Raw genomic sequence first — 17,508 nt, forward strand, 5'->3', positions numbered from 1 at the left:
ATGGAGGGCCTGGATACTACTAGTTTTGGTAAGGAATTTGACAAAAAGGAGAAGTAATACACCACATGAATAAAAAAATTAATAATAACATGCACTAATTTTGGTAAGGAATCTTATACGAGTATGTCCTGGGTGCTGGAAGGCCAGAAGTGAGAGGTTTGCACAAGCTTCATTACAGCTGCATCCATTTTCAAAAACAGCAAAGTTGGTGAGCACACAGCTATGGTTGGGCTTTGTATTAATTAATCAGAGGTAGTCAAAAGAGAGATAGTAGCTTCCTTAAAATGCGTAACAAATTGACATGGCTACTTTTCCCAACTAAGAAGGAATAGCTCCAGACAGGAAGTCATGTTTATGAAAATGTGCTTAACACAGTGGGTGATGATAGGACTGCAGGAGGAGGATGATCAGAGCTAAATCAGTTCTAAGATTTGAAACGTATACAGTGGAGAAATATTCTTAGACGGAGCAGGGTAGGTAGGGGACAGCTACCAATATCTACAGCAGCGGTCTCAAACACGCGGCCCACGGGCTGCATGTGGCTCTCCAGGTGCTATTTTGCACCCTGCAGTCTGGACGCGATGATCAACTGTAAAGCTGCGGCCAGCGGCGGCTCCTCGCGCCATTCACACCAGCATTTCTCTTCCCCCTTCCCTTGTGGAACAGCAGCGTGTCTGGTCGGCTCTGTCGATCGTTCCGTTCAAAGCCGCGGGTGGCGGCTCCTTGCGCTATCCACTCCTGCATCGGAAGCCTCTCTGACATCACGACATCAGAGAGGCTTCTGACGCAGGCGCGGATCTCACGAAGAGCCACCGCCCTCAGCTTTGAACGGAATGATCGACTGGGAGCCGGCCAGACACGCTGCTGCTCCACAAGGAAGGGAACAGAAGGGGAGGGGAAAGAGAAATGCTCTGCTGCATATGAAAGGAGGACCCTAGGGAAATGCTGCTGCTGCTGCACAGGGAAAGGGAGAGGGAGGGAAGGGGGAAGAGAAATGCCTCTCCTGCACAGGAAAGGGGGGAGGGAAATGCTGCTTCTGCTGCAGCTGCATAGGGAATGGGAGGGGGAATGCTGCTTCTGTTGCTGCTGCACCCAATTGGGGAAAGAGAGGGAAGGAAGGAGAAGGAAGACAAGGGAGAGGAGAGGAACAAGAGATGCCAAGTTCATGGGAGGGAGGGAAGGAAAGGAGATATCAGACCATAGAGGGGGAGGGAGAGATGCCAGGGCATGGGGGAGGGAAGGAGACAGATGCCAGACCAGGGGAAAGGAAGGAAGGAGGGAGGGAGAGAAAGGAAGGAAAGAGATGTCAGACCATGGAAATAGGATGGAAGAAGAGAGAGATAGGAAGGGAAGGGAAGACATGGAAATGTAGATTTTGAAAAGAAAGCAGAAAAATTGAATATTAAGTTAATGCCAAAGATGGATGCAAGGCAGAAAGTGAAGACGGAGAGAAAAACAGTCAAAGGACAAGAAGGCCCTGGAAACATAATTAAAAGCACAGAAAAATAAAGTCACCATCCAACAAAGGTAGGGAAAATGATTTTATTTTCAATATAGTGATTGAAATGTGTCAGTTATGAGAAAGGAAATATATTAAACTTTAAATGTGAGGGCTGCAGAAAAAATAGTTAATGTCTTATTAAAGAAATGACAATTTTGCATAAGGTAAAACTCTTTATAGTTTATATATCTTTCCTTTTAACTGTTAAAGGAACGTTTTATAAACTATAAAGAGTTTTACCTCATGCAAAATTGTCATTTCTTTAATAAGACATTAACTATTTTTTTCTGTGGCCCTCCAAGTACCTACAAATCCAAAATGTGTCCCCGCAAAGGGTTTGAGTTTGAGACCACTGGTCTACAATGTTAACCATGAAAAAGGAAAGGTCAGCCTGAGGCAAAATTTACGGGCCTACTTTGGTGAATGATGCACTTTCTCTCTAAGCAAAAGTTCTCAGTCTGCCATACAGTAAAAATGTAATACTTTTGTTTTAATTGTATGCACTGTTTCATTTCAATTTTCACACTTTTGCACGTCTTCACAACAGGAACAGATTATATGATGATTTCATATGTTCACATCTCCTGAATCTGCCATATTAGATTTGGATCCTAATGAAATTTTGTTTCCAAAATGATTCTACAGTTTAGAACAGGGGTCTCAAAGTCCCTCCTTGAGGGCCACAATCCAGTCGGGTTTTCAGGATTTCCCCAATGAATATGCATTGAAAGCAGTGCATGCACATAGATCTCATGCATATTCATTGGGGAAATCCTGAAAACCCGACTGGATTGCGGCCCTCAAGGAGGGACTGGTTTAGAATAATAGATCACATTTTAAAGCAATGGATAGCAAACTGTGCACATATTTTTTTAAGTTAATGAGGTATTTTATTAAAATACTGTGTTTTACAATACGTAACATTTGTAACACAACCGGTTCAAGTAAGAAAATAAGAATTGCCATATTGGGACAGACCAAAGGTCCATCAAGCCCAGTATCCTGTTTCCAACAGAGGCCAACCCAGGTTCCAAACACCTAGCTAGATCCCAAGTAGAAAAACAGATTTTATGCTGCTTATCCTAGGAATAAGAAATGGATTTCCCCAAGCCATCTCGATAACGGTCAATGGACTTCTCTTTTAGGAAATTATCCAAGCCTTTATTAAACCCCGCTAAGCTAACTGATTTCACCACATTCTCTGGCAACAAATTCCAGAGTTTAATTACACGTTGTGTGAAGAATATTTTCTCCAGTTTGTTTTAAATCTACTACTTAGTAGCTTCATCGCAAGTCCCCTAGTCATAGTATTTTTGGAAAGAGTAAATAGGCTCACAATCTATCTAATGTACCTGGGGCAATGGGGGGATTAAGTGACTTGCCCAGAGCCACAAGGAGCAGCGTGGGTTTGAACACCCAACCTCAGGGTGCTGAGGCTGTAGCTTTAACCACTGCGCCACACTCTCCCATTACCCATAATATTGGGCCCCCGACCCAGCCATGCCAGCAAGGGTCTGGGGGGTGGCATGTCCCAACATGCCCCTTTAACCATAGACACCAGAACCTGGGCACGGCTCCCTGCCATCCCCCACTCATCTCCTGATGAGCCCCACCATACAGTAGCTCGGGATAACCGCCACAAGGCCTGTACCAACAGGCCTCCACCCAATAAATCAGAGCTGCGACTACAACTCGAAGGCAGCAAGATGAGACTCACAACAAGTGAGACCCACCCCACTGCCGACAAATGTACCAAATCCCAAGCAAACAACCCCCGCAAGAGACATCCACCCAAGTATGCTGAATCTGCCTTCCCCTCCCCCCCCCCGACCATGCTCACAACCCACTTTCCCACTTGGCGACTAATCTTCACCAACCCTTGAGTCCATCTGTGCGACTCCAGTCTGCATGGGCAGGGTATGATATCTGACCACACCAGCTGAGAATGGGGGAACCAGGCCAACAGTAGCCGAAAGTCATTCTTAATACAGTCTATGAGCTGCTTGACTGTCAGTGAGTCCACATCATTACCGTCCAGATGGACCAACAGGAGATCCGGCCGACGGGGTGAAGAACGCATGCGAGCCATCAAAGGAAGAAGCTGATGCCAACGCATACTTCGCTGCCCCCACCAGGATACATGCACTCCTCTACTCTCCAAGCCCAAATGGCGGCCAACCGGGCGAGTGACCACGCGCTCGCCACCCAATGTACAAAGGAGTGGCCACGATCCAAACAGACCAAGCACGGGAGACAGAGCCTGTAAAACAAAGGACAAATTGAATTCCCGCTGACCCAAAGCTCAATCAGGATTAGTGAAACATGGTGCCCCCATCTGTGCACAATACTCCCTCGCCTGGCTCCCATCGTCAGCTGTTTCCACCCCAAGACCCCAAAACTAGAACCTGATGACCCTCTCAACCACCCAAGACCGAGCCACAGGCCGTATATAACCCCGATAGGCTCCTGAGGACCAGCGCCCCAAGCGCTGAATGCACTCATCTGACAGGCCCGCTGCCCAAGTGCTGGTCGCTGCCCCTATCCTGAAAGAGTGAGTCCCATATCGGGAAGGCACTTCCCCCCACCTCCCTAGGGCCAACCGGAGAACAGCCAGCAACTGATAACGCGTGAATGGGGTACCATCCATATGAATGAATAAGAGTGCCCCTCCTTGTGGCTGCACTGCCAAGAAGTTACGCAGCAAGGTGACCGGGCATTAAGGGCCTCCCGGGACAGGATGCAAAACCACCCATTGCCCTCTTCCACTCTGATCCGTTTTGGATTGCTGTCCGAAAATCCGCAAAGAGTTGCCGGAGAAAGAAATGTGCCTAAGTAACAACCACTGCCCCACACACCCTGCAGCAGGATGCACCAACAACTCACCCACGTGCAGTGCCCCAAAAAACGCCATGGAGAACACTGCCTGAAAAAGCTGGGCCTCAAAGGGGGAGTGAGTAAGCCCTGGCAGCACAAGTCATGAGTGATGGGCAGTCAGCCATCTGGGTGCTGTGGCACTAAACGTCCCATGGCGGCCAACATGCGCCGCACTAAAAAGGCAGACGAGGGGCAGTCCCATCCGAATGCTCTGCTGAAAAAGGCGAAACCAGCCAGGCGCCCCGAAACCGTGCCCTGGGAATCTCCTGCTTGGAAACCAGACAGTACATAGTCTGCCAACAATGACTCCGGGACTGAACCCGGGACCCAGCCCTGGGTCTCCAGAAAGGTGGCCACCAACCGAAATCCAGCACAGTAATGTGTCCAAGTCGATGGAGCGGAGCATCTCACAGATTCCGTCCCGACCAGGTCCCATTCGGGCCTTGGCGAACCTTCCAGACACGCTCCCGGTGCCAGACACCGAAACTGTAGAAAATGAAAGTGAGACAAGGCGTCGGCAATTAAATTCTTCACGCCAGGGACATGCCGCGCGCGAACAAACAGGTTCAACCGCAAGCAACGCAACACCGATTCCCGAAACAACGCATTGACAGCTAAACAGCGCGCGCTCTGCCTGTTCACCACGACCACCACACCCTGGTTGTCACACCAAAAAACAATCTTCCTATCCCGCAACCGCTCGGGCCAGAGCTCGCACGCCACTATCAGAGGGAACAATTCCAGAAGCGTAATGTTACGGGTGACATTCCGTGCAGACCAAAGCTCAGGTCAGCAAGCCGCGCACCATTCCCCTTGACAGTAGAGGCCAAAGCCGCTCCAACCCGCAGCATTGGAAAACAACTCGAAATCGAAGCTAGCTACCTCCAGGGCTTGTATGCGGAGCGTACTATTAAACCCGCGCAAAAATGTTTCCCACATACCCAGATCTGCATGCACACCCTTAGACAATGGGACAAAATGCCGCTTAACGCGGATGCCCGATGTAGCTGCCGCAAGATGCCGCGTAAACGCTCTACCCATGGGAAGCACCCGGCAGGCAAAATTCAGCGATCTCAAAAGATTGGACGGTCTTCAATGTCACCTTCCGCGATCGGAAAACTTGTTGAATCAGGCCAGATAACTGACCCACTTTCCCTTCGGGAAGGCGGGTAACCATCTCCACCGTATCTATTTCAATGCCCAGGAAAGTAAGCACTTGCACTGGACCCTCGGTTTTGTCCACAGCGAGGGGGACGCCAAATTCCAATGCCAGCTGCTCAAAAACGCATTTCAGCTGAGTGCACTCGTCAGTTCTGGGGATGCCGATGAAAAGGAAATCATCCAAGTAATGCACCACTGAGTCCAAGTGGGACCACAACACTGTAACCCAATGGAGGAAGGAACTGAACAGCTCAAAGTAGGCGCACGATATGGAGCACCGATCGTAATAGAAATTTCCCTCAAAGCAGAAGCCTAACAAAGGGTACGAATCGGGATGGACCGGCAGGAGTTGAAACGCCGCCTCAATGTCAACTTTCGCCAATAAGGCCCCCTTGCCAGCTCATAACATCAGGCGCAACGCACTGTCGAACGAGGCGTACCGCACAGAGCAAAGATCTGCCGGGATGCCCTCGTTAACTGACGCCCCGACTGGCCGGGAAAGATTGTGGATTAGCCAAAACTTCCCTGGATCCTTTTTAGGAATCACTGCCAAGGGCGATATGATCATAGTCGGAAAGGGGCGAACGTGGAATTGTCCCGCGATACGCCCTAATGCGATTTCCCCTTCCAATTTTGCCTGTACGACCACTGCCAAATTCCTCACCGATGACACATTTTGCACTCTACATTCCCGCACAGTTCCCTGAAAAGGAATTGGAAACCCTTCCCCAAAACCCCACTCAAGCATAGCAGCTGCTGCCCGGTTCCCATAGCGCTGGAGCCACGGGCAAAGAGCCGCCACACGCACGGGCGTGGGCAGCCAACCGTCCGCCCTATGCCTTACTCGGTCCGGGCTGAGCTCCTTCCCCCTCCCCCTTCTTGGGGCATTTGAGGACCGAATGGGGCTGGCCACAGAGGGAACAAGCTTGGCGGAACCTACAATCAGTGAAGGCACAACCAGACTGGTTGAACCGCCAACACACTCTGGGCCTCCCACCGGCGAAACCACCGACTGCGGGACAAAGGGACCGGCAACTACTCCTGGCCGCAGAGGTCTGCCCGGTACCCTTAGGACCAGGACCAGGCCGAGAAGCCATGTGGATCAGCCTCAAGTTAACGTCTTGCGTGCCCCAGGACATGAACCCATTTTCCTCCATTTTGTCACAGAAGGCCTGGTCTTAGTTGAGCCACGACCACCTGCCAAAACGTTGATAAGTGTCCAGCACCGAATCGGCATAGGAGAGTAAGATACCGTAGTCTTGCGGCCGTGCCCGACCCCATACACTAGCCAAACGCAAAAAGGATCTGATCCAATTGACCACATTTTGCGACACCAACACCGCCTTGGACACCCCACCCTCCTTCCGGTCCTTCTTTTTGCCCTTCCGCTGTGTCTGACCCTCCATTAAGCGGAATATATCCACGCAAGCACGTTTCCGAATCCTATGACGCAACCTCTTGGGGACCCTCTCCCAGAGCTCTGTCAAGGCCACTAACGCCAGAGCACCCTGCGCCCGAGATCCCTCCGGCCCCGTATCCCCACTCCCTGTCCCTGCCGTTGGTGCATGTGAAGAAGCAGAAGAACTAGTAGTAGAGGAAGATGAAGAGGACGACGACGATGAAGTGTGTCCGCGTCTACCCTTACGTTTCCGTTTTGACGTAGCCCTCTTAAGCCCGACAGCAGCCACAGGAGCCATATTACCCATCAATGATGCTGTGGGAACACCAGCCTGCATATCTACGGCGCCGTCCATTGCAGCCGCATGCTCCAACGTAGGCTCCGGAGCATCACCAGCACAGCCTCGACAGGTCCGTACTGCGCCATGACTCCCAGAGATCTTCCTTGGTCCGCTCATCCCCGTTTCAGCCTTTGCTCTGTTGCTGCAGTGTCCACACCAGCATCCGGCACCTGAAAAGAAAAACCAGACAAAGGAGCAGGCATCAAAACTCCCCCTCTCCCCTGCACCCCAGGACCCCAAACACCCCTGGTCCCAGCATCGAGTCCCAGGGCCGGCCCAGGCTGCCAACTTGCACCTTGCTCTGAGTCCCAGGGAAGCGACGGGCCGGAAGAGGAGCCACTATACAGCCAAGGGGGAACCCCCCATATAGGTCCCCAGAGATTAACACCCAGGTGGGGGCTGCACCCATAGGGCCCACAGACTACCCCCTTCTACTCCCCCACAGCCCCCCTGTGGACACCCTCAATACCAGAAGCATCCCTCCCTCCAGCAGCATGAGGGAGCAGCTCAGACCGAGAATCCTGCTCAGCCCTATGTAGCCTGCCAGCTAAGACAGGCAGACTGGAGGGCCTCCCAGCCAACCTTCCTGTAATATGGCCGGCAGGAACTTGGGGACACCGAGTGGATGCTCTCCTCCTGCCCCGCATCACAGGAATTGGCTCCACAGGCCCCGCACCAACTCCCTGCCCTCTGCGGCTGACCTTACCTAGACCCGCCCCCGACACAACTAAAGCAGACAACGCTGCCATTTTAGCACGGCGTGCCGGCCGGCCGGCCAATCTCCTCACTCTGCCCGAGTCCCACCTGCTCATTTTTGCTAAGGGAGTCAACAGCCCCACCAGGTGCCCCTGCGGACGCCATGTGCGCTGCTCACCGGGGAAAAAGCCACCTCGGAGGACCCAGGAAGACACTGGATCCTCCGAGGTCCCAGCTTTATCAGCTCCGGCCGATGTTGCCCCCACGCCTCTCCAATCAGGAGGCCGCCCCGCAGCGAGAAAACCTGCCCACCACTCAGCCACCTCCTCTACCCCTTACGCCCGGCCCCTGCGCAGCACGCTCGTCCCCATGGGAGGCGCCGCAGGCCTTCTATCCCTGCGTTACCGCTGCCCATCGAGACGAGGGCTCTCGGGCTCTTCTTTGCAAGCACTTGCATAAATGTCCTGAATGCCAGCAACGATGAGTGGGCAAACATGTTAATATTCTAGCTACATGCTATTCCAGTGTCCCTCAAACTGTGTGCCACAGCACAGTGATGTGCGCTGAAGAGATTCCAGGTCTGCCACGAGAGATTCCGAATTATACTTTATTTTTTTAAAATTCCCTTCATAAGTAAACACTAGAATAGAGATGCCAGTGTCTCTGCCAAGATGGCACCTGTGATGCTCCGCCCCCTTACTATGCCACTGATAGTTCCCATATCATTCAATGTGGATCAGATGAAGGCAGTGTTAATTCCTAAAAGCTAGTCAAGCAATGTGTTAAACTAGTCCAATGAAGAGGAATTATCTTTAATTTTTTAAAATGTATATATTTTATTATTCTTATAAAAATGTAGAATATCTGTTATTTTTTTGTTACCTCTTTGCTGAATTTGTTATTAAAATGCATAACTTAAATTATTTATTTGCTTTTAGCTTTTTGGATATTTCCAAACGGAAGAAAACATCCTTGACTTCCAAATGAATGAAGAGAACTCAGTGTTCATGGTTTCTAAACGAGAGAGAGTTGAGAATGCAACTGGTATTTATTTTTTTTTTAAATTCTTTATTTAAATGTTGCATAATTACAGACTGAACACTCAAAACTGAACAATGCAAACAGCAGGAAAACAGCAACAAGAACTCCATAAGCTAGAAGCAATACCCCCAGCCCGAAAATCCCATAGAAACCTCCCCACAGTTAAACCCCCTCCCTCCTTCCCTCCCCGAGACAGCTAAGAAAGAACCCCCAGCCACCAAAATTTATCTCCTCTTACCCAGAAAAACTAGTAAAAATAGAAAAAGAAACCTAACCAATCTCCTACTTGGCCCCCCTCTGACCGAGTGCAACTGGTATTTTAAATCTTTAATAGGAAACAGAATCATACTGCCGACAAAAATCTTTTATCAGGCTTGTACAACTGCATACCGCTGTTCCTATATCAGACAAACAGCAAGAGCAGACAATCACTGAGTATCGGTAAGTAAAAGGGCAAATTACTTGTACTGATGCAAAGTTTGGATAGTTTACTCAGATCTTTGCATCCAAAATCAGAGCAAAAGTTATGCACATCCCTTTGCTTTGAACATTGGACTGGGAAAATGCATTCTCTGAAATTTGCCCCCACTTTCTCTTTGGTTATATTATCCCTTGAAATGCTGTGCATAGATTTCAAAACGGCATCTACACATGGGCCCTGATATTTAGCTGCCAATAGCCACTATGGGGCCAATAGCTCCAGTGGCGAAGTAGGGGGATGGAGGTGGGTCAACCACCCTAGGCGCAATCTTGATGGGGGAGCTGGCACCTCTCCATACCCCCACGTCACACTCGCACCCTTCCTTCCACCCCGTACCTCTTTAAATATTTGCCAGCATAAACAACTTCTCAGGCCTGCTGCTCACGCTGGCCTGGCTCCCCCTCTGAAATCACTTCCTGGTCATGGTTCCAGGAAGTTACATAAGAGGGAAAGCCAACGCTGGCTTGAGCAGCAGGCCGGAGAAGCTACTTGCACTGGCAAAGATTTAACGAGGTTTGGGGGAAGGGAGGGCGCAAGTGTGGGGTGGGGAGTGGGGGTGGAGATGAGGGAGCGGGGGCACGGATATGAGAGAGAGTGGGGTGCCATAGCCCTGGGCACCTCCTATCCTCACTACACCACTGCATAGCTCTAACTCCTGCAGTCGGCAGTGCTTGGATACTGAGGCCAGTTTAGACAACTTGTTTCAAGGTCTTTTTAGCAGTTTTATCCAGAAGATTCTCTCTCGGCTAAAGAACATAAGAAATGCCATGCTGGGCCAGATTAGCAGTCCACTGAGCCCAGTGTTCTGTTTCTGGCAGTGACTGATCTGAGTCACTCGGAAGTAACTGGAAGATCCATTTTTGGCTGTACATTCCCAGATATAAGAGGTGATGATCCCTGTGCCTTTTTGATCGCTATGAATTTGTCCAAAACACCTTTAGACCCATTTATACTAAGTGGCAACATCCTCTGCCAAAAAAACCCACAACTTAATTGTATGATGGCTGGAAAAAATGCAATGATCGGCCTGGTTTTTAAAAGCCACTTGTACGATTTTATTTTTTCATTTTTTTATAACTTTTATAAACATTGTACAATATAATATTGTATTAATAAGAATTACCAGATTAAGGAAAGAAATATAGTAATTATTCACATTACCATAACACAGAATCCCAATGATAATTTAGACACAAATCAAAAAGGGGGAGGAGTACTATATACAGGAGATTTATTATAAGAGATAAGTACAGAGAATAAATTAGCATATAAATTCTAAATTTCAATCATTTCACTTCTTCATTAGTCTCAACAGGTACATTGACTAGTCTTTTAGGAGCCAATATTCAGACTGCGGGAGGCAGCCCAGCTATTCAAAGCTGGGCCATTTCTAGTGATTGGCATTAAATATCTGGGCGGTTTTTGGCCGGCGTTAAATTAACCAGTTAAATCAATATTCAGCGCTGGCCAGTTAAGTTAATAGCAGCCTGCTATTTATATGGCCTAATCTGGCTGCTAAACTTAGCCAGTCAGCAATAATTATTTCTATAGCACTACCAGACGCATGAAGCGCTGCACAAAGTCACAAAGAGTAAGAAAACAGTCCCTGCTCGGAAGAGCTTACAATGTAAACAGGTAAGACAGACAAACAGGATGTCATGGATACAGTAAAGAGGAACGGTTAATCAGCGGGCTGGGGTGGAGGGCAGAGGAGCAGGGATAAGGATTGAAAGCTATATTTAAATGAGGTCTTTTGTTTCTATTCTTATTGTCATAGTATGTTTTAATTTTTTAATAATTTTTAATATTGTACTTGAATGTTTCTAACAATTGTATTACTTTTATTATATAATTTTAGATTGTACGTAGATAGTGTGTTCTATGAAACTGTACCATTTCCTGAAATGTCTCAGTATTCTCCTGTTGTGAACCGCCCAGAACTACTGATTGGGCGGTATACAAGAAAATAAATTTTTATTATTATTATTATATATCAAAAAGGTGGGTTTCAGTTTGCTTTAAATACATAATAAAGGGGGGGGGGGGAGAAGTAATGAAAAGGAGAAAGAAAAGAAGAAAAATAATAGAGGAGGTTCTACAAGTTGATGTAGATTGAGATTATGGTAAACTGCTTTTGGAGGAAGAGAGATTTCTATTAGACAAATATAAATTTGTGCCAGAAACAGTATTGCTGGTGAAGAAAGTTATTTTAAAAGTCTGGATAGAAGAAAAAGAACTCCCTGTACTTGAAATGGATGAAATGGCAGCTTTCAGTTTGCAAAACCATAGATCCCATTGGAAACCAGAATGGAGTTATCCCTCTCGTGTATATTTACCGTATTTTTCGCTCCATAAGACACACTTTTTTCCCCTCAAAAAAGTGGGTGGAAATAAGGGTATGTCTTATGGGACGAATATAACAAACCTATTCAGGGGTACCCAAACCTGTTTTGGGAGGGGATCCTCAGTCATGTATTCAGGATACGCAAGTGATAGATTTGCATACCAAGGAGGCAGTATATGCAAATCAATCTCATGAATATTCATTGTGGGTATGCTGTAAACCTAACTGGTTGGGGTTCCTCCAGGACAGGTTTGGGACTCAGTTGGGAAAGGCATGATCCTGCCAGGATCCTCTCTGTCCCCAACCATCCCCGCAAAGAATTACCTCCATCCCCGCCCGTCCCCATAAAAAGCAGCAATTACTTCTGACCAGATCATCAATTCCACAGTTTCTTTTGTGTTTGCGCTGCTGTTTTCCTTGTGGAATCTCTTTGGTGGAACCCTTTTTTTGTTTTCTGTTCAGGTAATTAACTTATAAACCCCCCTCTTTTACTAAGGCTGACGTGTCCATTATATTATACTAGCTGATGCCCCGGCGTTGCACGGGTATTTAATTATAGCAATAACACAGTAAATGGATTGAAATAAAGATACTTTATAGTGGTGAATGAAATTATATTTTTACAGCTTTATCAAAAGTAGAATATTCAAATTATAATGTGAAATATTTGACAAAATGAATACAATACAACTAACACAAAACTTGATTATAAACAACATTTTTAGTTTCACCTCCAGGAGCAAGAACATATAAATTCTTGGGTGAACCCACCCTTGATCAAGCAACATAGAGTTGTCCATGGGAAAAACAGGGGGATCTTAAATCCACTCCACAGTATGTAATAGTCTGTCCCTGTGATTTGTTGATTGTGATAGAGAATGCAAGTCTCACTGGAATTTGCAATCTCTTAAACTGAAAAGGAACATCTGTTGGAATAAGTGGCATCCAAAAGTTTCAGTATTGATTTAAACAACTCAATATGTGGAAACTCAGGTTGAAAAGAAACTCCATGCAGTTTTTTCCCGGTTCAGAATGGAACCTGTGTTCCTAGTTCAGCATATGTGAGTACTCATGTAATGTAATAACATTATGAACTGGGGTGCATGAAGGAAACAGTTACAAACACAGTTAGAACATACAAACTCATTGAAAGTGTTTTATAGTTGGAATTACTGTGAGAATGGCAGCTTTTTACATTTTTTCCATTGACATGAATGGGTGAAATCTGATTTTCTGTTTGTAGCTCCGCCCACGTGTGCAGGTGGGCCGCGAGATCCCCAGAACATATCACCCCAGGTAGTGAGGGATCTGCATACCAAGGTTCGTTCAAATCGGTCAAGCCGTTTTTGCGTGATCGCGGCACATACATACACACACACACACATACCTCCGATTTTATTTACCGTATTTTCGCGGATATAACGCGCACCATTGTAAAACGCGCACAGGGGTATAGCGCGCAGAAATCACGATGATATGTACAAAAACTTTTCTATACCGCGCTCAGGCATATAACGCGCATGCTGCCCGACTCTCCGTTCACCCCCCCTGACTTCCGTGCACTGTCCTCCCTTGAAGTCCTGTCCCCCCTTGAAGGTCTGTCCCCATCCTGAAAGCCTGATGCCCCCCCCCCCGACGTCCGATACATCCCCCCCCCGGCAGGACCACTCGCACCCTCACCCCGAAGGACCGCCGACTCCCCAACAATATCGGGCCAGGAGGGAGCCCAAACCCTCCTGGCCACGGCGACCTCCTAACCCCACCCCGCACTACATTACGGGCAGGAGGGATCCCAGGCCCTCCTGCCCTCGACGCAAACCCCCTCCCCCCAACGACCGCCCCCCCCCCAAGAACCTCCGCCCGTCCCCCAGCCGACCCGCGACCCCCCTGGCCGACCCCCACGACACCCCCACCCGCCTTCCCCGTACCTTTGTGTAGTTGGGCCAGAAGGGAGCCCAAACCCTCCTGGCCACGGCGACCCCCTAACCCCACCCCGCACTACATTACGGGCAGGAGGGATCCCAGGCCCTCCTGCCCTTGACGCAAACCCCCCTCCCCCCAGCCGACCCGCGACCCCCCTGGCCGACCCCCACGACCCCCCCACTCCCTTCCCCGTACCTTTGGAAGTTGGCCGGACAGACGGGAGCCAAACCCGCCTGTCCGGCAGGCAGCCAACGAAGGAATGAGGCCGGATTGGCCCATCCGTCCTAAAGCTCCGCCTACTGGTGGGGCCTAAGGCGCGTGGGCCAATCAGAATAGGCCCTGGAGCCTTAGGTCCCACCTGGGGGCGCGGCCTGAGACACATGGTCGGGTTTGGCCCATGTGCCTCAGGCCGCGCCCCAAGGTGGGACCTAAGGCTCCAGGGCCTATTCTGATTGGCCCACGCGCCTTAGGCCCCACCAGTAGGCGGAGCTTTAGGACGGATGGGCCAATCCGGCCTCATTCCTTCGTTGGCTGCCTGCCGGACAGGCGGGTTTGGCTCCCGTCTGTCCGGCCAACTTCCAAAGGTACGGGGAAGGGGGGTGGGGGGGTCGTGGGGGTCGGCCAGGGGGGTCGCGGGTCGGCTGGGGGGGAGGGGGGTTTGCGTCGAGGGCAGGAGGGCCTGGGATCCCTCCTGCCCGTAATGTAGTGCGGGGTGGGGTTAGGGGGTCGCCGTGGCCAGGAGGGTTTGGGCTCCCTTCTGGCCCAACTACACAAAGGTACGGGGAAGGCGGGTGGGGGTGTCGTGGGGGTCGGCCAGGGGGGTCGCGGGTCGGCTGGGGGACGGGCGGAGGTTCTTGGGGGGGGGGCGGTCGTTGGAGGGAGGGGGGTTTGCGTCGAGGGCAGGAGGGCCTGGGATCCCTCCTGCCCGTAATGTAGTGCGGGGTGGGGTTAGGGGGTCGCCGTGGCCAGGAGGGTTTGGGCTCCCTCCTGGCCCGATATTGTTGGGGAGTCGGCGGTCCTTCGGGGTGAGGGTGCGAGTGGTCCTGCCGGGGGGGGGATGTATCGGACGTCGGGGAGTCGGCCGGGCAAGAGGGCTTGGGCTCCCTCTTGCTCCGATCGTGGATGCGGGTGCGGGTGGGAGCGCGTGCGAGCGGTCGTTCGGGGTGGGGGTGCGAGCGGTCCTGCTGGGGGGGTGAATCGGGCGTCGGGCGGGGTGGGAACTATGTTTAAAAACTTTTGTATACCGCGCTCAGGCATATAACGCGCGAGGGGTATGCGCGGTACGTAAAATCACGTATAACGCGCGCGTTATATCCGCGAAAATACGGTAATTCGTTCCAGGAGCAAGTTTGTTATGCGAAAAGTTCGTTATGTGAAACGCGTTTTCCCATAACAATACATGTTAAAAAAAATTATTCGTTCTGCAGCATAAAATATGCTAAGATGACATAAAAAAAGATAAATTTGTCAAAATGGTGAAAATGGTGGTCTTGCTGAGGCCAAACTCTTTGACGAGGTCACACTGTTTTACCCCATATTCACTCCTTCTAATTATTTCCCGTTTCATTTCAACAGAAATCACCTTCCTGCTTTTTTTAGAAGCCATGATATATAAAAAATATTGAGTTTATCTTAAAAGGACGACTGCCGTGATACGTGCGTGCGTGCGTGATTTAATTCGTAATGAAGAACGATTGCCGCGATACGTGCTTAAGTTAAGCGCAGTGACTAACGACTGCCTGCAGTGCCTGCGCGGAAGGATGCAATACATCGGCAGCGATCGTGGAAGCTCGGGCGACTTCGTTGTGTGAAACGAAGTTCGTTGTATGAATCATGACATGAAGTTCGTTGTGTGCAGCGTTCGCTGTGCGAGGCACCACTGTATATAGATAGACCAACCCTGCTTCCAAAGCCTTCCATCCCCGTGGGTTAGGGGGGATTCCCGTGATCCCCGTTCCCGTGCAGAACTCTAGCTAGCACGAGCAACAGTGAAGATAATACAGGGGTATAGGATAGGGGGAGGGATGGCACGAGCATGGCATGGTGGGGCAGGGTGGAGAGGTGCCAGGGCCCCCACCGACATGGTGCCCAGAACAGTCTGCACCCCCCTTACTATGCCACTGATTATAAGGAAGAGACGGATCCAGAAATGTTGTTGTTAAGAACATAAGAATTGCCACTGCTGGGTCAGACCAGTGGTCCATCGTGCCCAGCAGTCCGCTCACCAGTGCCCTAACTGAGACTAGCCTTACCTGTGTACGTTCTGGTTCAGTACAAACTTGTCTAACTTTGCTTTGAATCTCTGGAGGGTGTTTTCCCCTATAAAAGCCTCCGGAAGAGCGTTCCAGTTTTCTACCACTCTCTGGGTGAAGAAAACTTCCTTACGTTTGTTTTAACTTTAGAGAGTGCCCTCTCGTTTTCTCTACCTTGGAAAGGGTGAACAATCTGTCTTTATCTACTATGTCTATTCCCTTCATTATCTTGAATGTTTAGATCATGTTCCCTCTCAGTCTCCTCTTTTCAAGGGAGAAGAGGCCCAGTTTCTCTAATCTCTCACTGTATGGCAACTCCTCCAGCCCCTTAACCATTTTAGTTGCTCTTCTCTGGACCCTTTTGAGTAGAACCGTGTCCTTCTTCATGTACGGCGACCAGTGCTTGACGCAGTATTCCAGGTGGGGGGTGTACCATGACCCATTACAGCGGCATGATAACTTTCTCCGATCTGTTTGTGATCCCCCTTCTTAATCATTCCTAGCATAATGCACCTGGGTAAGAGAAACCCGCGTAGAACTTATGTACTAAATGGTGAGACCTTGGTTAGGACCACGGTGGAACGCGACCTAGGGGTGATCATTAGTGAGGACATGAAGGTTGCCAATCAAGTGGAGAAGGCTTCCTCCAGGGCAAGACAAATGATGGGGTGTATCCGCAGAGGTTTCGTCAGCAGGAGACCTGAAGTTATGATGCCGTTGTACAGAGCCATGGTGAGGCCTCACTTGGAGTACTGTGTTCAGTTTTGGAGACCACACTACCGAAAGGACGTGCTGAGAATCGAGTCGGTTCAGCGAACGGCCACCAGGATGGTCTTGGGGCTCAAGGATCTCACGTATGAAGAAAGATTTAAAAAATTGCGGCTGTACTCACTTGAGGAAAGAAGAGAACGGGGAGATATGATTGAAACATATAAGTACATCACGGGACGCATCGAGTCAGAAAATGATATCTTCTGGCTCATGGGACCCTCGACCACCAGAGGGCATCTGCTGAAAATCAGGGGAGGGAAGTTTCATGGCGACTCCAGGAAGTACTTCTTCACCGAAAGAGTAGTGGATCATTGGAACAGACTCCCACTCCAGGTGATAAAGGCCAGCAGCGTGACGGATTTTAAGAGAAAATGGGATACTCACATGGGATCTTTAAGGGAGTAAATTCAGGGGAGGGGATACTTGGAATGGGCAGACTTGGTGGGCTAAAGCCCTATTCTGCTGCTTTTTTCTATGTTTCTGTTCACCCTTTTCGACGCCACCGCACATTGCGCAGACGGCTTCATTGATTTGTCGACCAGTACTTCCAAGTCTCTTTCCTGGGGGGGCTCTCCAAGTACTGCACTTAGCTAATGAATACATTTTTAAATAATTTTTAACAAACAGGAAGGGAATGAAATCATAATCCAGGCCCTGAGCACATACGAATCACCAGTTAAAACATATCTGATGATATTAGGATAAGTTTCAACCACACAGTATTG

The 17,508-nt window shown here is 49.4% G+C and overlaps 1 protein-coding gene across 10 annotated transcripts in view; it reads left to right on the forward strand.

The window, feature by feature from the left end:
* Positions 1 to 17,508, forward strand: part of WDR64 (WD repeat domain 64) — a 249,732-nt gene that overhangs the window by 34,777 nt on the left and 197,447 nt on the right. For 8 of the 10 annotated variants that reach the window (XR_004538666.1, XR_004538667.1, XM_033935909.1 and 5 more), the window contains one exon: positions 8,910 to 9,015. The exons of the other annotated variants lie outside the window; for them this stretch is intronic. Coding sequence is in view for 6 of the 8 variants with exons in the window: in XM_033935909.1 (XP_033791800.1) it covers positions 8,910 to 9,015 (106 nt within the window). In the remaining 2 variants the exon portion in view is untranslated. The remainder of the gene's footprint in view (positions 1 to 8,909; positions 9,016 to 17,508) is intronic. 10 annotated transcript variants of the gene reach the window in all.

Source organism: Geotrypetes seraphini, chromosome 3 (genome assembly GCF_902459505.1).
Source record: "Geotrypetes seraphini chromosome 3, aGeoSer1.1, whole genome shotgun sequence".
In the NCBI taxonomy this organism is placed as follows: Eukaryota; Metazoa; Chordata; class Amphibia; order Gymnophiona; family Dermophiidae; genus Geotrypetes; species Geotrypetes seraphini.